At 34.9% G+C, this 20,449-nt stretch overlaps 4 protein-coding genes across 4 annotated transcripts; 2 read left to right on the top strand and 2 right to left on the bottom strand.

The window, feature by feature from the left end:
* Nucleotides 1-1,119: 1,119 nt before the first annotated feature.
* On the bottom strand, nucleotides 1,120-6,036 carry TRIADDRAFT_49617 (uncharacterized protein; the record flags this gene model as incomplete). Its single annotated transcript, XM_002107775.1, has 10 exons — nucleotides 1,120-1,156; nucleotides 1,358-1,533; nucleotides 1,778-1,820; nucleotides 1,967-2,112; nucleotides 2,322-2,469; nucleotides 2,585-2,680; nucleotides 2,792-2,892; nucleotides 2,984-3,136; nucleotides 3,861-4,069; nucleotides 5,982-6,036. 10 exons carry the CDS (start codon nucleotides 6,034-6,036, stop codon nucleotides 1,120-1,122), a joined length of 1,164 nt encoding a protein of 387 aa, XP_002107811.1.
* A 1,950-nt stretch (nucleotides 6,037-7,986) lies between these two features.
* Nucleotides 7,987-10,924, top strand: TRIADDRAFT_18938 (uncharacterized protein; the record flags this gene model as incomplete). Its single annotated transcript, XM_002108578.1, has 5 exons — nucleotides 7,987-8,218; nucleotides 9,216-9,280; nucleotides 9,737-9,978; nucleotides 10,116-10,279; nucleotides 10,677-10,924. The coding sequence occupies 5 exons, from the start codon at nucleotides 7,987-7,989 to the stop codon at nucleotides 10,922-10,924; spliced, it is 951 nt and encodes a 316-aa protein (XP_002108614.1).
* A 1,526-nt stretch (nucleotides 10,925-12,450) lies between these two features.
* TRIADDRAFT_19764 (uncharacterized protein) lies at nucleotides 12,451-16,701 on the bottom strand (the record flags this gene model as incomplete). Its single annotated transcript, XM_002107774.1, has 21 exons — nucleotides 12,451-12,630; nucleotides 12,758-12,808; nucleotides 12,891-13,033; nucleotides 13,121-13,229; nucleotides 13,303-13,505; nucleotides 13,577-13,769; nucleotides 13,847-13,909; nucleotides 14,015-14,062; nucleotides 14,142-14,188; nucleotides 14,297-14,377; nucleotides 14,507-14,596; nucleotides 14,687-14,747; nucleotides 14,853-14,942; nucleotides 15,015-15,107; nucleotides 15,199-15,283; nucleotides 15,383-15,412; nucleotides 15,540-15,592; nucleotides 15,744-15,789; nucleotides 15,881-15,978; nucleotides 16,151-16,214; nucleotides 16,619-16,701. The coding sequence occupies 21 exons, from the start codon at nucleotides 16,699-16,701 to the stop codon at nucleotides 12,451-12,453; spliced, it is 1,911 nt and encodes a 636-aa protein (XP_002107810.1).
* Nucleotides 16,702-17,468: 767 nt separating this feature from the next.
* On the top strand, nucleotides 17,469-20,435 carry TRIADDRAFT_51697 (uncharacterized protein; the record flags this gene model as incomplete). Its single annotated transcript, XM_002108577.1, has 4 exons — nucleotides 17,469-17,491; nucleotides 19,821-19,924; nucleotides 20,055-20,165; nucleotides 20,281-20,435. The coding sequence occupies 4 exons, from the start codon at nucleotides 17,469-17,471 to the stop codon at nucleotides 20,433-20,435; spliced, it is 393 nt and encodes a 130-aa protein (XP_002108613.1).
* Nucleotides 20,436-20,449: the final 14 nt, after the last annotated feature.

The following is a 20,449-nucleotide window of genomic DNA, read 5'->3' as shown; positions in this document are numbered from 1 at the left end:
ACTTTTAATTAAGGTCATGCATAAGAATGTCCACGTGAATAGTTTATTTACTATAGAAAGGGTACGAATTATTGATATGGTAATCAGATAAAAAGAGTTGGAATTAAACTCACTTTTTTTTGACATCAACTGGTTTTGTCTCCTAGCAACGTTTAAAGCGAATAAAGCGCTATGAAAGGGTGCTATATTATCGGTACTGTAGTTGCAACATCGGAAAATTAAACTAGGATTGTTAGGATAATCGTATTATTAAATATGACAACTTTATAATAAAATGAGGCGTTTGACGAATAGCGAGTGAATCATCCTATTCAAAACAATGTTCATCATTGATCGAGTAAAGTATCATTTCTATTCTATTAGTATTTATTACTCATTCAAAACTTCACTTTTGTATGATTTGATAATTAATTAGAAGAGTGAAATTATTTAAACCGTCGAATCGTCATCAATGATTGAATATTATTCAATATTGTTCCTTTTTTTGTCTTTACTACCATCAACATCGGCGACTAGAATAGCAACGCTACAGAAGAAAAGCCATTACGCCCGTTTAATTTCTAAAGTTGAGTGTAAATTTATTTTTAGCGACAGTAAGCTAGACTAATTATCCGTTAAGAATAAGTTTAATTACTACGCATAGTAAATGATTGGCGATAAGTGACAATGTAGTTACCATACACAAGGGAAGCACAACTACTCAAATCGCAAAATTGTACCATTGATTGATTGACGTACGTAATAAGTTAGTAATAAGGGCGATGACATGCTATCTTACTACGCACTTATCACAATACATGATATTGTAATGGATTGATTTTAATGTAAAGTAGTCTGACTCATTCTGTGAGTTAAGCATACATGTTGATATATATATCTCTTCTCTATATACATAATGTATTTATTCATGGCATAGAACAATACAATAGTATACCATACACAGTATGTCATACATTGATAATAATAGGAAAATGCTAATTAATTTTCCAAGGTTAAAACAGGATTACTGTCGGTCTTGCATCGATTGAACTATTCCATAAAATCTCCTTTTGATTGAAATAACTTTGTGCTCAAAAATGGAGCATTTTCATAACGTAGTCATGATTGTCTCATCATTTGTTACCATAACATTATTAGAGTTATTCCAATGGACAAGCTCTAACAACGTTAAGTCTACCTATTACCGTTATTCCATGATAAGATTGAGTGCCTTCATTGTTTCTTTTGTGGTTTATTTTCTATATCTAAATTCAATATAAACACAAGCTTGGTATTACAACTATTCATGAATAACTGACGTAAATATGAATGGCTCCTAAAGTATTTGCAATAACGTATCATCACTGACAAATGATACCTTTTACGTTTTCTTTTATGATCTTCTTCACTAGCTGAATCGCTTTCTGATGACGAGCTACTACTATCGTTGTCACTAGATGAGGATGACGATGATGATGATGAGTCAGATGCTAGCCCAGTGCTCTTATTTGGGTCGACTTGATCGGCTATTTTAGCAATTTCTGGCCTTTTCCGCTAATAAATATTACACCAGTAATAGTTAGTAGTTAGATTATGTATATATACTGCTCAAAAATCACATGTATCACTTTGTTAAAACTATCCTAATTGCACGTTAAATGGCACGTACTATAACAGAATGTTTATCTTAAATTGTGCAGAAAGATATGATGAACAGTTATTAAAATAGCAAGGACGGTAATTACAATTTTGATACAAATTTAAAGAGAGCAGGGCCAAAATTACATCAAATACTCACCTTGAGAGTTTCGTACCATTTCTTGGACAGTTTAGGTCTACCGCTGTATTGGATATATAAGAAATATTAAATATAATAAGGTGCCTTTCGTTCATAGAATTATTGCAATCAAGTCTATATCAGTAATAAGATAACTGCTATAGTAGCTAGTATAAATAGCCTATGACATCATAATTTGATATATCTTACCGGACAGTTTTACTCCATACGATATGAAAATTAGTAGGGCTACAAAAGTTCTGCGTGACGGCTATAGTCATATCGACATTGACTACAACATGCCACCAACCGCCGGGCACAAAGACAGTCTCGCCAGGCTTTTGTAAAATTTCAAGCTAGAGTAAAAAAGTTTTTCCCTCAAATTAATTTGAAAGATTTTAGAATCCTCCCATTTAGTATATTGATGTGATGTAATCTCGTTATTACTCAGCAGCAACAACGCCCATCATTACTGTATTGACTACGCCAAAGTGATAGAAATGATATCATGATGTCATAGGTTATAAAGAATGGGCGTATTGTAAAGTTCATCAATATTGCTAACCGGCTTAAACTGTAAGGGCCAAGTCGATAACTGTGTTTTTGGATAAATAATTGAGAACCAAGTAACAGCTTCGTCTCTTTGATTTCCACCTAACTTTCCAGATACTTTAAGTAATTCCTTTGGAGTTGTGGTTGGAAATAAAGCCCATCTAAGAATTTGACAAAATAACAAAGAATTTCATTAAATATCCTTCATGAGTGATACGTAACTATATCTATTTGATTTTGACCATTTGGTTGCGAAATAATATTGAAATTTTTTACCTCTTATGACCTGAAATTAGGCTATTCCAGGCACTTGTACCGAGTGGATCAATATGAATACCAGTACCGGAGCGTGCAGGGCCTAAAACAAACCATCTGCAACGTGGAATTTATAACTTCGTTGAATTACTTTTATCATTCTATATGCTAATAAGCGGATATAGATATGTTAAGGTTAGATAAAGTAAGGATATCCAACTACTGTACCTGTGTGGAGGCCGTCGCTTCTCTTCGCTATAATTAAATAAATCATCTTGAAAAAATTCCGGAATTTCGTAATTATTTAACAAACGTTTCTTTTTCGAATGCTAGTATTAGATGATAGCATAATTTTTATTTCCACGGTATTAAAAAGATTGACATGTTTCTGTACATCTATTTATTGACTGGATTTAGTACCTCTGCAAAAGAGCCATCAAATATATAGAAAGGGCTATCATCATCTTGATGTTTCATGTATTCTAATAAGTGTTTCAATTTAACTTTGACGGAATAGCCTTCATCGTCTTCTCCACATTTAAATCGTTGATTTTTATATTTTCGCTTTAATCTCTACATAAGAATAGTTCAAAGCTAATGAGTAAGATTTCAGTGTAAATACAGCTAACTAACTTTCAATCAATGCTTAAGTCAGGCGTTCAATTTGGAGATAAATCAGTAACAGTTATACAGGTCAGGATGGTTTTCATGATATAACAATATTTTCTGCTGGTTATAGTTGGTAATAATTAGTTTATGCTGCCGATCAGGAAGAATAAAACGTTGTGTTTTTGTAAGGCTTACAGTATCTAATAAGAACTAGCTAAATATACTGTACTTCAATAAGTAAGACCGTTCTACGCGTAATATCATGATAAGCGAGCAATTTTAGTGGGAACGTTTTTTAGGGATGAGACCGATTCTGTTATCATTATGAATTTGTTAGAGTAAATGAAACTGTATCAGTCAGAAATTTTTGATGCAAATATAAAATGATTTATAATAAGAATAAAAGGGGAAAAAAATGACTTGGGTTGTGCAATTTGGATTAGTGATCGTGTAGACTACACAGCACGTTAGGTGAGAGGATTGGGGCCGTTTTTCTAATATCTATTTATGATATACGGTTCTTTTTATCTTAACATCTTGATATGCTACTATGGCTGATACTTTTGATGCGTATAGGGTGTATTAATAATTATGGTTATTATAGAAATTGGTTTTAGTTATTCTGTAAGTAAATAGGTAAGGAGTTTGTGTGCAGAGCTTGGTGTTGCATGTACTATTTTCAACTCACCTCTATTGTCCACTTTTTCATAGCAGGCCATTTTTCCATAGCACCTGTTAATACTACTGGCTTTAGAGGTTTTTCGAATTGTCGGATGAATTCTTGATGGGTTATTGAGCGAACGTCAACTCGTTCAACATTATCACGAACAGAATTTAAACTTAAATCCATTGTTTTAGCATAATTGAACTTTTTCCATCCATAGCTACCTTTCAGTTCTAAATGGAAGTTATAAGAATAGACAATGATGATTACCGCATTTTTACGTTAATACGCGTCATGATAGATGAAGAAATATACAGACTAGAGTGATGTAAGAACAAGGATGGTACATTTGTGTGTCATAATATGAAGTGGAATAGGAAATAGAATATTAATCAATTAATACGCGTCATGATAGATGAAGAAATATACAGACTAGAGTGATGTAAGAACAAGGATGGTACATTTGTGTGTCATAATATGAAGTGGAATAGGAAATAGAATATTAATCAATTAATACGCGTCATGATAGATGAAGAAAATATACAGTCTACAGTGATGTAAGAACAAGGATGGTACATTTGTATGTCATAATATGAAGTATACGTGGAATAGGGTGCTAATCAATTTTCAATTATTTATACGTATTGTAATCCATTTCTTTTTGCCTTAAGGAGAGACGACTGGCAGTCCTGAGAGTTGTGTTGTACTGTATAGCCTGTCCAATAATAATTTGTAGCTATAGTGAAGTCAATTTACTTCATACGATTGCTTGAAATGTAAAGATTTACGATATGATTGCAACTCAATACTATTACGAATAGGCATATGTAATGTAGTATTGAAATCATCATAGAAGTAACGATGACCATCACTACAGTACGATAGTTATTTGTTTGAAGGAGAAGGTAGAAAAGTAGCGAATATTGCAGATGAGAGATCTATTTCGAAAGGTATTTATACGATATACAATGTAACTTTCGATTCTGATTTTGCTATTAAGAAAGAGCCTATTTTAACTAGCGATATTAAGTTTATTACGGAATTGAGATATCACGGTCCATAGCAAAGTGTTGGAAATTGTGAGCAGTGGTGGCCACTCAATGAAGTGAAATCGATTTACTTTCAATGATGTCAACTGTAGTTGATGATTGTTCACTTGGCTTCGGCCACTACCATGAATGAATTGAAAATACCTGGTGCAGTTATTTCATCATGAATGTATGCCAGCTGTACAACTCTGTTGAACTGAGTGCGTCTACCGTCATCAGCTAAATTGTGCTAAGCAGTGGGATGTATGATTGAATGTTTCAACCATTGGAAATGGAGATTATTATTTGGCTATTTTGCACAACTTGACGTGAGAAAGGGTAGGTGGCGGATTATCGTCGTCATTTTGCACCGGCATTGCAAACGATCACCACTACTGTCTACGTCGATCAGGGGATAGAGTCAAATTTATGGCTAGGAGGAAAAGATTGAGTTGTATTACTGTAGCTTATTTGTAGAGGTAAGAGCTGGAAGCGAAATTAGATGTCCAATGTCGACTAGAGATGCAATCCTTTGGGATGGCTGGTTGATGATTGGTGTAGTGTTGCAATGACTGCGGTCAATGATGGAGTATTGATGGCTAAACTGTATCTTGGATTGATATCAAGTGTGGCACATGATGATATCGGACAAGATGGGGGTTATTGTTGTTTGAATGGATTGCATTTGCAACGTTGAGCCTTGACTAAGAGAGTAGAATGAAATTGGAGGTGAAAATATGGATTTTGCAAATGCAGTATTTTATAATCCTGCTGATGGAAAAGGATAGCTGGCTGGACTCGTTGTCCGTGCTCGTATGTGGTGGTTTGCACTGGCTGTACGCGCCCTCTAGCGTTGAATTTGTTCATTTAATTCAATTTCAAGTCCTTTACTACGACGATTGTAGTAGTGTACTGTGTGGATAAGGAGAGAAGTGGTGAAGAAGCAGGTTAAGTATCATTTTTATGTATTACACTCGTCAAGTAGAGGATGAAGAAGTGGACGAAGCGATTGTACAACAGCATGTCCATGTCAATGATACTGTGCAAAAAGAGAGGAGTACTGCTGTGGCTGGCTGTAGAAAGGACTGAAACATTGGTGTGTTGATCAAATGCATACCAGGCCGAGCTTTTTTCTTGGCTTGACGTATTCTCTTTCTGGTTCGCTTATCCATCCTTTCAGGTCCAAATCAATGGCGTGAACTTGATATGTTGGACTAATGGAGCAAGAAAGAAATTGTGCAAGTAGTCAAGGCTATCTGCACCACTAACCAATGGCGGTCGCTGACGATTTCCCTCTCCTTTCCTATTGGCTTCGACGTTGGGGTCTATCGATATCGATTGAATTCATTGTTCAGTATGAGTTGTGGAGATTTAGTTTTTGTCCCAGTTGCTTACAGTACTATTCACTGAGTACTGTACTGTAGATGATATTGTACAGTACACAGTGTACAGTTTGTAGTACTGTAAAACGGCTGTACTGTACACTGTACGTCATGGCATGTGGAACATGGATACAGTCATACAGTACAGCACAGTACTGTACAGTATACTGTACTGTACAGTACAATATAGTGTAGTGCTGTAAAACGACTGTACTGTACTGTACTGTAACCAAACATTGACGCAGTGAACTACAGTTCACTAGAGCACAGTACAGTCTGTACACAACCCTTTACAGTATATAGTACTGTAAAAAGGCTGTACTGTACACTGTACAGTATGTACGTGATCGAATGTGGAACATTGATACTGTACAGTATACAGTACAGTACTGTATGATATAGTGATATGATATACTGTACACTGTACAGTATAGGATATACTGTAGTACTGTACAATCTGATTATTTTCGATGTCTCCTCTTTGTTCAAAAATAATTAAAGTTGTACTGTACAGTACAGTCTGTACACAGCTCTGTACAGTATGTAGTACTGTAAAACGACTGTACTGTACGCTGTATGCACTGTACTGTACGTGATCGAATGTGCAACAATGGATCTAGTACTAGACTAGTACTGTACTGTACAGTACAGTATAATCCATCATCTTCAGTACTAGCTCTCCAATCAGCTTTACTCTACAGTACTCTTTTCCATCGACTACTAGCACAGTACACTGTACTGTACAGTACAGTACGTGATCGAATGTGAAACATGGATAAGTCTGCAGTACAGTACAGTACAGTACTGTACAGTACAGTATACTGTAGTGTACGGTAAAACGACTGTACTGTACACTGTACTGTACTGTACTGTACAGTACAGTCTGTACAGTGTACAGTGTACAGTACACAGCCTTGCACAGTACAGTACTGTACGTACAGTACACATGATCGAATGTTCCACATTCCATTCAGTACAGTACTGTATAGTGTCCTGTAATACGAATGTGGAACATTGATACAGTACTGTGTACTTTTCGTGTACTTTTCAACACCAAGGCTACTGGAGTGATTTTGCGATCCAGGTTGCAGCGCGTTGACTAGTATTGTATGATCCATCATCATAGAGTACTAGTTCTCCAATCAGCTTTACTCTACTCTTTTCCATCGACTACTAAATACAGTACATACATGTACTGGTACTCTACTGGACTTGTTGGCAACCAGTGACTGTCGTAGTCCGCGATGTTCCCTACCTTTCTACAAGCTTGAAAACGTCTGTACATCTGTACAGACGTATCACCACTGTCCTCCACAGTCTACAGTGTACAGTGCACAGTACGACACACTGTCCATTCAATCTCAACACTCTGACTTGGACGACTCCCGTAATGGAAGGGAGACTCATTTCCAGTATAGATCATACATCATAAAAGTATTGAACCGAACTCAACCTTTCTCAGATCGCAATTTCCACTGCAATCCTCTGCTGCAGGAAATCATCCATTCCCATTTCAATTTGGAGACGTATAAACAGATTATTGCACATCCATTTCATTGCTGGCAATTTGATTTTTTTCCCCCCTGGAGCCATTGCTAGTGGCGAGTTCATTGACTGTCTCTTACGTACAGTCAGTGGACTGAAATTAACCCATTACTGACTGCCGTTGCTTGTCAACATTGGCCTTGAAGTAGTTGATCCTTTGTGCTGTATGGTCTGGTAGCAACAAACTATTTCATCATGGTGAATAATCCTATACCAAAGGGGCTACGCTCTGAAGCCAAAAAGGCCAGTCGGATCTTAATGGATTTTACCCAGTGCGATCCAAAATCCAAATATATAGACAAAATTATACCACCCGGTATTATTGTCAAGGCCAAAGGTTTAGCTATTTTAACTGTTTTCAAAGGTGGATTTCTTGTCACTGCCCGTGGCGGCTCTGGATTAGTCATTGCTCGAACTCCTGAAGGAAGTATGTACATGTTGACACACATTCATTCTACAGCCATCAACAATCAATTATGATACACTACCATAGGGCAGAACAGCATGACCATTACTGTAATTATCCTACTGATCATAGTGGCTTGCCAAACTATCACCGCTATTGATGGACGTTCAACAATAATATCATTCGATTATCATGATGACTGCTTTCATTGAGTTTTATTTTACCTTCATCAAAGCAGTTTTCCTCATCATCAACCACTACTCTACTCTTCTCTGTCTGTACGACAGTGAATGTGCGTATCCAACATGCCAGCATACACAGTATCATTCTATTAATAGACTAAAGATACTCTTTGAATAACATGGATCCATTCTAAAATGCAATGTTATAAAACGATCAACATCATTCAATCATATCCATAGACGCCGTGACGGCGGTTAGGCTATGAACTTTGGTGCTGATACGGTAATATGGACTTAACTACCAGCATAGAGCATGTACGAGTACACTTTGACAGTACTTAATGTATAGTAGAAATACCTAACGACAGAATAGATCAATTGAGTGAAATCATCACGCTACACGTAAATATACAATTCTCGCTGGTCTTATACGATCAATAACATCAGAGACAGTGATGATTGGGCTACGGGTATTCCCTGTTCACTTTGTTAAAGTATAATGTCGAGAATTGCTGGCAGATAGACATACACGTAGTGAAAGGTAGGTATCCTATCCATATCGCCACGATACGCTGTCATCATGATGATACGTTAGCATAAAAAGTACCAGTATATCAATTTTAAATACATTATATGAGGCGTCTTCCACATTCAGATGTTTTCCATCGTCTGTCAGTTATACAGTTTTAATTGATAACTTGAAATTATGATTATCTATTCAATATCAACTTCTCAATTTTGAGTTGAATTGAATAGTGAAACACAGGATAGACTACAGTATACGTGTTGATGCCTTGCGCTAATTCCAAACTATTCTATTTTCTTTATTGTGACAGCATGGTCGGCTCCATCAGCTCTTGGTTTAGCTGGTCTGGGAGGCGGTTTTGAAATAGGAGTCGAGGTGAGAATGGATCAACCAATGATAACCTAACTATTGCTATCAAAATGTTTCAAATTCGATCATATCAATCAATCGTGTTGGTCATCTTGTCTACACGCTGTCTACACGCGTAGATGATAAATGTTCAGTTTATATACTGTATTTACAATTGTGGAAGCGTTGTTGACTAACAAGTTAGATTAAGTGATAACACCTAGTAAGTAGTAGAATGATAGCTACAGTAGATTAAATACAGTAGACTTTTAAAGAATACATCGAAAGGTATTTTAAAGCAATCACTAGACTTGTCAGTTACAGCTTATCATCACAATTGCTAACCATTTTACTGTCGGGGTTATATTACTATGACTGGATTGAGTAATTGAAATCAAATGATACCTTGATCAATGCTAATAGCTCTGGCCATTACTTATTTCAGATGCAATTAACTAATCCTAGCTTTTCATTTTATTCTAGTTGACAGATTTTGTCATTGTCCTAAACTCACAAGCGGCTGTCGATGCTTTTAGTAGAAATGGTAACGTAACTCTTGGTGGTAATATCTCCGTTGCTGCTGGACCTGTCGGTAGAAATGTTGAAGGCGATGTAACCGTCAAATCAATTTCAGCTATATATACTTATAGCAAAACTCGTGGCTTATTTGCGGGAATATCTTTAGAAGGCTCAGCATTAATAGAACGAAAAGATACCAATCGTCGGTAAAAATAATTGGACATTGAAAAGCTTAATTTGATACAATTTTTAGTTGCCCATAACAGTATCGCTCCATCTCCAACAACTGAACGATATTGCGAACAGGGATTGAACGAATGATAAAACTCGTTATTTATTTTAGGTTTTATGGTGGTGAGATTAGTGCCAGGGAAATTTTAAGTGGCGAAATTCCTCAACCTGGTGAAGCTCAACGCTTGTATGATGCACTCGAAATTCATGCAGAGAATTATATCGCTTATAGAGATGCGAAACTTCAGCTAACTCCAGGAGGTATGCCACTTCTTCGTTGAATGATCCATATTACACTTCGCATAAGTAATACATCAATATTTTTTAAGAGCAGCTACATTTATTTTTAGATATTGTTAGATTAGAATCATCAATTACAGTACTTTAACTTCTGTTCACTTGCAATAACCATCCTATCATTTCCCAATAGCATCTATACCACCTACTGTGGAGAGTAGGAAAGATGCTGACAATGCTGGTTCTCAGCCGCCTGCTCGCAGTTCCAATTTTAGACTTCCTAAGATGCATAGCAGTTCAAAGCCGACAAAATCGAGCTCATCGTCGAGTAGTGGGTCAGCTAGTTCTAAGAAATCAAGCGGTTCCAAGAGCAGTGCTGTCTCAAGAAGCGCTTCAGCATATACACCCAGTACACGTACTAATGCCAGTTCTGCAGCAGCTCCACCTTTATGGATGCCATCTAGTCAATCGGCTAGCAATTACCCTATGGATCAAGATTGGAATAATGACTTAATTGTTACCACATTATATCCTTTTCAAGGCGAGAAACCGTGTGATCTATCTTTCGATGTTGGAGAAAGAATTACTGTGATTACCCGGACTGCTGATCAAGATGACTGGTGGGAGGGTAAATTGAACGGCAAAGTCGGTATATTCCCGGCTAACTATGTTAAATTTGATTAATTAATAAGAGTTTAGTGATGTACTGATACAATTCACTAAAGTAAAACGTAATGCAAAGATCAACTATTATTCGTACATATACTTCGCTAGAAAATCCACTCAGTATCAATCTTGATTACAAATCTATTTCTTTTCATGCGATATATGTATAAGTTGTAAATACCTCATGCAAATTCTAACCTATAAAACATATAGATATATATGTCGTGTATTTAAGATTTGCAACGATTACTTCTAAAATGTATGTCCACTTGGCTTGTAATGGATTTTCAAATACGTACAATACCGTAATGATCTTTAAATTATTCATTTCTAGATATTTTTATACTGGGGTTGTTATTAACAACACATATCATCAGAACTTAAATTAGTTACAGAGTTATTTTTAAGGATATCTTCGACGCGATGTGGTATTCGCAGTATGAAATAACTTCAACCAAGATCATAAATATTTCGAATCCACTTTTAACTAAAGGTTACCTTGTAATTGAAAGGACATTTATTGAATTAATATTGCTGATATTGATGTCCGTGAGCTAATAAAGACAAGGCTTGGCAATTTAATTGTTGTTTCTTTCTTTTTATTTACCCATATTATAACTTGCTTTAAATTGCAATATAATGCATTACTATATAACGTACAGTATTTGTATCATGGAAAGAAAAATTTAATTGTATAAATTATTCGATAGAAACTGATGAATACCCTTATACGTATTACGGTAGCACATTGTTGCATCTGCTACGTTTATTGCCATGAATTTAGTAATTTCTTTGCTCTTTGCAGACATTCTACAATATATTGACTTATTAACAGTTTAGTTAAAAAAAAAAACACTTTAAAATACGGAACAAAAACTTACAGAATACAAATAATAGTGACAAGCGATTTTTATACAAATAGTAATAAAGGTGCTAAACCTTGAAAAATGTACACGAGTATGTCATATACAACATCAACATGGAAAATTGCTAAGACCAACTGACACAGGGATATAATACTAAATTATATCGATAAGTCAAGCAACACTCTTTATTTGTTATTATAACACTAATACTAGATACTTGTAATTCGACAGCTAATCTTAAATGCTGCACATTGAGTGTCGCTTCAGGATTGATGTCAATTGATTCTTTAACGATTCGTTATCGCAGTTTATTTTCTATGTTGGAAGAATTACCGTTAATTAGAATAGACTGGTAAATTTTAATTCAAAAAATAGATACATTTACAGCGGTAAACATTTTTAATAACAATATCGCTGTGTTCCTACAGTACCTGTCCTTTTATATCAATTGAGGCTATTTTCCCATCTATTTTAACCGTGACGAGATTTCCTGATGTAGATCTTACAACATGATCTTCGCCATACATATCATGTAGAAATTTTATCAAGCTGGTTTTGAGAGAACATATAAAAAAATGTTTCTATATTATTATAACGGTTAATTTTGATTGAAAAATTCGATTCAATATTTTTTACCTGTCTTCCTGTTCGAACTTATTTCCGCTGTCTGCCAGGCTTTTAACAGCTACAACGTATTAAAGTAATTATTATATATATACAAGAACAAATTTTAAAATCTGCCAAGTATAGCTTTTCAATAATAGACTCACTTTCTAATGCTGCGGAACTAGAATCAATTTGTAAAATAACTGTGACAACAGCATCTGCATACATATCGTCCCCATTTGAAGCTGTCCACTAAGGGTATTTTGATAATAGTTTAATTAAAAAAGACTATGAATTCGCACAACTAATCAGTTAACCGATTTTATAGTTTTATCATAATTTCAATATAATTAGTTAATAAAAGAAGAATGCACAATACCTCAACGACTACAGCATTATCTTCTTCAGCTATTACAACTGAATCAAATACCTATCATAGAAAGGTAGTAGTATGATATTTAGTGTAAACGGAAAATGGACGTATAAGTTTCATAATCTAGTCTGTCAGTCACCTTTAAAGCACTTTTATTTTGGATCGCAAATTGTTTAACATTCGGCGTTAATTGAGTTAGAGCTGTATGTAGAACATTGAACGGTAAAGAGAACGGTAGAATTTGCCTTTGCATAACAGTACTTGTTTTCAAATTAGTATAAGCTGCAAATAGAGATGAATTGTAAACAGAATTAATAATAAATGTACTTCTACGGAATATTAAATAATAATTTTATTGCTATTGCATACCCGAAAGATCTGAAGGATCAACGATATGGTAGCTAAAACCGCGCTTTATTAAAACTCCGGATAACTGCTGTTCGTCTTGAAATTTTTCGACAGCCAGGCTCCCCATCACCTAACAATAAACAAATTCTCCTTTACTTTTATGATCATTATATCCTCTTTCAAGAAACAATAGCGTCACCTACTTTTGCCATTTTCTCACCACGAAAGTACAGTTGTACCTCTTCACAATTTCTAGGTGTATGAACTGTTATGCTTATTTCAGGATTTTCTTGATATTCTCTTACCAAAGCAGTTTTAAGCCTCATCATTTCGTTTTGTTCGCCATGAACAAGAATAATATGGGGTGGCATTAGCATGCGAATGAATTCGCTAGTTTGTTCATAATCTTTCAATGAAACGGAGTCGGTTAAAGGCCTAAGTTATCACCCGAAAATACCTCATAAGAGTCTGACTTACCAGTATGAGCAGAGAATGAAATATAATCAACCGATAATTTTCTGGCTAATTTTTGTCCAGACATGCTAAGAACTTCTTCTGGTTCTGACATCACCTCTTTCGCTAGTGTACCTTCGACACAATATCCTGCAATTACTACGCCATTTTTCGAATCTGTACACCATTTCTCGAAGAGTTCACGTGATAATCCACTCTATGAAGATTTAGTGTAAGCTAGAGTTTAAAGCACAGCGTTCCAATACCGGAAATAACCCAATAATGATTACAAACCTGCATCATACCAGGACTAGCCATAACTACACATGGTCCAATATCGTCGAAATGGTCGATTCCCTGATTAAAAAAAGCAAATTTCTATTACTTTCTGAGATAATGTCAATTTTAGTATTAAACGACCATAGATAGGCATTGTATCAAGATTTTATATTTAAAACTGACCTTTAGATTAGAAATGTGCTTAAAGATGAATGGATTACTAATAGCAATCTAGATTGTGAGATATTAGGATATTGTTAATTAATTATTTAAGAAAAATTTTTCCAAGATAGTAATAAATCGTCTTTACCTGATTACGAATTTTGTCGTTCATCGCACTGACGTAAGTTTGATATACTGAATGGATACGTTATACAAGTGTAATTATTGTTAGTTTTAGGTTTTTAGTTTTCGTTGACTGATTATCCTTAAACGCGATTAATAATTTTGACAATTTTATCCTACCTGCCATACATTTCTTAGCTAGTGATGAAGCATAATAAATAGGAATGTCGTGCAATTCTGTATGATTGCTCCAATATTCATCTGGGGCATTTTAAAAAATAGATCAAGGACACGATAAATATTGACACTAATAACATTCATAAAATTTAGATCGATTAATGTGGACTTGTACAACGTAATCTGTTTCAATGCGATATTATCATCGTTTACCCAAGATTAATAGTAATTCCTGGGCACGTCCTAAAGCGAATACAGGAATCAAACATCTTCCTCCACGATTGACGATATCATGGACGGTACCTTTCAAAGAATTTGATGATACATTAATCAACTAGAGTGGGTCTTGGAAACAAATAATAGTTATTGATGGATGGCGTTTATTAAATATACTTGTAAAACGTTTTTCGCGAATTTCTCGCTTCTCGTGAATATGAACTCCATAAGTAGATTCCTAACGAAGTAGTAAGAGTTTTAAGTAGCAATATGAGCACATATTGTAGTACTGTAGTCTTGAGATAATTGAATACTTTCAATTTTAATTGATTTAGTAACTTACTATAATAAGTACATCAGGTTTAACAGATGGAATTTCCGCAGCCATTAAATGTCTGTCTTCTTGGCGCGAAAAATCGCCAGTATATAATATCTGTATAGTAAAATTGATGGAGTGTGAAAAAAGTAACTTTACAGCTTGTGGGATAATTATACAATTTACTACCTTCACGCCGGCAATTTCAATCATAAACATAGCGGCACCTAGTACATGGCCAGCATTGTAACACCAAAATTTAATACCATTGACTTCTTTTTCCTATGAAATTATCATACAATTAGCTGCTCGTATAGCATTCAAGAAATAGAAGTCAATTATCCTATCGGGATAGCTTAGGTAGGTATGATACCTGATGGAAATGGATAGTTTCAATTTTTGTCATACTCTTTTCTAAATCTTTTTCAGTGTATAACATTTGATCCGTGGATATATTGCTAATAATTTAAAAATATTGTATGCTTATTGATATCGAATTGAATTCAAATTCATGATATTTACGTAGTAAATTGATATAAAATTTGATTCTTCATTACCTGACTTTAACATAATCCGCTAGCAACCATCTATGTAGGTAGAAGATAGTAAGAAAGGTTATCTATCTTACTTGAGCAACAATAGACCACTTTAATGTAATAGTTTAATTTCAACACTAATTATTTCTAGATATTTTGTCGTTCAATCCAGTCTGACCTGTAGATTGCTTTTGTGGCATGAGTCATAAATACCCGACCTTTGAAAGATGTCTATTGGTTTAAGAGTGATAAAGAGATGAAAGTAGTTACTGTGCATGATATTTTTATTCAGAGCGCTTTCTTTATGAAATATCATCATAAAGGGTATGCAATGATACAATCTCATGTTAAAAGCATGGCTGATGCATGATTATCGACTTACTCTCTCTAAAAACCAAGGTAAAGCTCCACAGTGATCTAAGTGAAAGCTAGACAGATCAAAGCCAATAAGCCTTCTGTACGTGTATATTTATTTTGACAATAGAATGTGTTACTTGCAATTTGATATACTGTACTTACTGGCTAATGAGTAGTAAGTCGATTTGATCTTCGGCTATGATATCGGTATATGGCAAAGCTTCAACACCATGTCTTCCTGGATGTATACCACAGTCGAGCTGTAAAATCAAGTTAGTCAACAATTAATTTATTACAAATTATCGTATCTGATCGATCGATTGGCATTACTGAATGAAACGGCTGCTGTACCCATAGACGTATTTAATCGTATACACATATCTATAATGTTAACAATATGTCATGTCCGTTTAATTAGAAGAAATCCGTTACCATAATGGTTTTATTTTTATATTGAATAATATGGCATGATCGACCAACTTCTTGGCCAGCACCTCTATAAAAAGAACAGCGTGGTTGAGATTAATCCAAGTAGTTCAACATGCTTACATCGGTTGATTGAAATCATATGCACTCTAATTACAAGATGGATTATACCATTGGTATACTTGCTAATATGAATTAATGTATTATATAGTTCTCTCGTACATTTTACTTATGATAATAATTATTGCAAAGACTACTAAAAAGCATCCAAATCGTTGGATAGCTTTTGAGTTAAAATACAGTAGTTGCAATACCGATTGTCAAAGTAGCTCGATTGAGATTTAAACCATTTTGGTCATGACTGCAGGAAGAGCTATCCTAACACTATTTATGACCTTTTGCTATCCAATTTTAGTATGAATAGCGTAACAAATTCATTTGGCTTACATACAATTGACAAGCTATAATACTTACAACGGCTTGATACTAAGTAAATCGCTATCTTCTCCGATAACGCTAACATCTGCAGAGCGTTTATTGCTGCCAGAGCCAGCCATGATTGCTGCTTGCCGATTGCTGTTCAATGACAGTGCGGTCCGGTCCGATCCGATCCGGTCCCTTTGCAAAGGATCCCCATTACAATATGATGATGTTACTGTAACAGTACCACAGTGACTATACTTTTTACCTCTAGCCGTATCAACCATCGAGTTCAGACTCAACTCGATCTACAGCATGATATCGACGTGTCCAACTGTCCATGGTGTCAACCCAACGCAGTACCCTGCGACTGCGCAGATATACAGTGTACAGTGTACAGTACTGTACAGTCTCACACTGTACTCAGGGGACTCGACGTTTGTAACTTAGTCGATGCAGGTGAGTGTTTTGTTAGCTTCACCTGCTGCAATGATGCTCCGAGCGTGGGTGTCAACCTTACGTTTTAAGTGTCAACTTCAACTTTGCTATACTGTACCATACTGACTCTGTAACTTCACTTTTCATGCTTCATCTGTACATGACGTCATTAGACACTTGATCCATCTTCATCCATATTCATTGACCCTTCAGTGAACGGAGTTTAGCAAATTTTACACTGAAATTTCAATTCATAGACGTAGAAAATTGCTTTAAAAATTGATTTTCAAGCCATGTTAAAGATGACCAATATGCCATTTGAACCTTCATGGTAAGCTAATCCCTCCAAAACAACAATAAACTGGACGAGTAGAGAGGCAAAGAATGAAATAATCAAAACAACAAATCTTCACTTTCAATATTAACGTGGCCATGGTATGATTTGGTATTGAAATCTTGCAGTGAAATGTCTCGAGTTATTCCAGCTAGGTAAGCAATGCTACAAACTCTCTCTATCAGAGGCCTACATGAACCTATAAGATGCAATGCAAATGGCTAAATCATAGAGAATAGCTCCTCCACTGTTGATAGTGTACAGTGTAGAATTTATTTTTCAATACTAATATTAGTAATAAAGGGATAAGATGAGAACAGTCAAAATCTTTGACATCCTATACAGTGTACTTACTGTACAACTACTGTTTCTGTGTCGGAGAATAGCTCCTGCACTGTTGATAGTATACAGTGTAGAATTCATTTTTCAATACATTAGCAATAAAGGAATAAGATGAGAACAGTCAAAGTCTTTGACATCCTATACAGTGTACTTACTGTACAACTACTGTTTCTATGTCGGAGAATAGCTCCTGCACTGTTGATAGTATACAGTGTAGAATTCATTTTTCAATACATTAGCAATAAAGGAATAAGATGAGAACAGTCAAAGTCTTTGACATCCTATACAGTGTACTTACTGTACAACTACTGTTTCTATGTCGGAGGATAATGGTGGGCATCACCCACGCAAACGATGTTATTCGTCATAAAATTTTAGCCCTCTCTATCCGACAATATCAGCTATGGATTATTCATCGCTAAACTGAAAATCGAGGGGAATGATAAATCATTTCTATTAATTCTATTGATAGAGAAAGATAGGCAGGCCAATGCAAATTAAAAATTACTTAATGACCTGAAAGAAAGTAAAATTCCGTCATCATTGTTGATTTATTGTCGATACATGAAAGAAAAGTAATCACAGAAAGTTACTGAGCGTATCATAAGATGTAAATACTGTACAGTAGATATGATAGCAATTTGATCCATGTTAATATCAGATTTTGTCTTCGGTATAGCTATATTAGAAGATTTTTGATTGCTGAAATTTTTATCCTTCGGAGTTGTTTACAATCGTAGAAGAACTCAAGCTACAGCTAACCATAATACTCCTATACTGTATAGTTATAAAGAACAAGAGCGTGGATACGGCAGCTATGAAATGACCATGACTTTGGAACGCTGATTCTATTGTACTGCATCATGGACTACTAAATGTTCCTCAGTGGGGAATATTTAGTAGTCCATGACTGCATACATTGATCTGATATAATTAGGGCAATAATTCTATCTACTAGTTTTATTATGCTCTTGATTAAAGATCTGGATTATTCAGTTCTGCTGCACATACTAGTACGTAATCACTGGGTTCATCCAGCACTTCAATTACTACCACTACTCTACAGTCTATCGCAGGAGAAATTAGTAGATTTCTACCAGTTAACACATTTCTTACAAATACATGATGTTTAATCCCAAAAGAGCTTTACGAAAATACATTTATATAGCATGAAACCTAGAACTCTTGGCTAGTGGAAAAGCTAAATTATTGATATTAAATATTGATGCCTACTATCGTATCATCAACGTGGCAAGGGAAATGTTACAGTAGTGGCAATTGATGTTACTGGCAATGGATATTCTGTAAAACAAATACTGTACATACATCATGATGTATGGAGTAGAATTGCCCATTGGCATTGTGTGACATACAGTACGAGTGTATCTCAAATGAGGAAGTACTATAATTTTATTTAGAATTCTTAAATTTAGATTGAAAAAAAGAGGGTAAGCTATGGATATTTATGATACCCATATGCCAACCGGTAGTCAATAAGAATGTACAACGGCTATGGAAGATCCATGTAATGAAATACTGGACAATACGCGTAGAACGTATACTGGACGCCTATGTTCAAGACCCTGTTTATGTTATTGATATAGATAAAGATTTTAGATCTATATGATGTGTACGTATATACAGCACTCAAAATGATGAAAGATTATATTTTATAGCTAGAAAAATCGGATTTTAGCCTTAAATCGAGATTACTACAGATAAATTAGCTTAATGACGGCTTGAAACTCTTCTAAATGATATTATTGGTATGATATGCCTGTCTCAAATAATAGTGAACTAATATCCCTACACACTATAATCAGGACGTCAAACCATGATCTGCTGTCGTAGAGGAATTTCTGAAATAGGAGGAAAAGTGCATGGAAATTTATTACAGCTGTTTGCATTTCTTTTTGCGGTAGCACTTTAAACATTGAAAAAAATCAATGTGGATGAGTTATATTCTAAGATGTTGTTTAAGATAGATCTTATCTGTCATATAATTTCATATGTCTTGTTTATAAACTTTTCAAGTCGAGAATTGTAGTTTTCGTTAGTATCGTAGCACTTAAAAATTACGTTTTTGTTACTGCCAAACTGCAGCGGTTATGATAATAAAAAAATACAATTATATAATTATAGGTATATTCGCGTAGCAATACTAGCAGTTATCCTGATAGGAATGCTAGTTTTCTACATTAACGATATTCCATGGTTTAAAGATGCCGAGACCTTGCTATTATCAGGTAAGACACTAGATGCTGTACGTCATTATCTAACGTCTTGATTTACGTAAAATTTTGAAAGAATAAATTGATAACTTTTCACTTTGCTTAAATGCTAATAATTCTTTTCAATTTTTCAATCTTAAATTAGAATCAACATGTTTAGATGATAGTGTTAACAAGTTTATAGCGAAGCTTAAGTTTGAAAACTATATAATCTATAATCCGAAATCAGCCAGCCATCAATATTTTCCTTATGCAGGTACTGTAGCACACCAGTCTGGTGATTTTCACTTAGCCCGCTACTTTTCGTCTTAGCAATAGTTCTATAAAGCAAATGCTGGTGACTGTTGTCATATTGAATAACTTACTTCCAGGGAATGGAAAACTTAGCGTCTACTATAAAAAGAAACAATTCCATACGGCAATCACTATCGATCATGATCACTTGGCTATTGATTTACCTTATAGTCCTATTATCCATTTCAATGTATCTGTTGATAACATTTCTTTAAAATCGGAAGGTACCTAAATAAATTTGCAATT

This window comes from Trichoplax adhaerens, genomic scaffold (genome assembly GCF_000150275.1).
Source record: "Trichoplax adhaerens TRIADscaffold_1 genomic scaffold, whole genome shotgun sequence".
NCBI lineage: Eukaryota > Metazoa > Placozoa > Uniplacotomia > Trichoplacea > Trichoplacidae > Trichoplax > Trichoplax adhaerens.
This window is presented reverse-complemented; position numbering and strand designations above follow the sequence as displayed.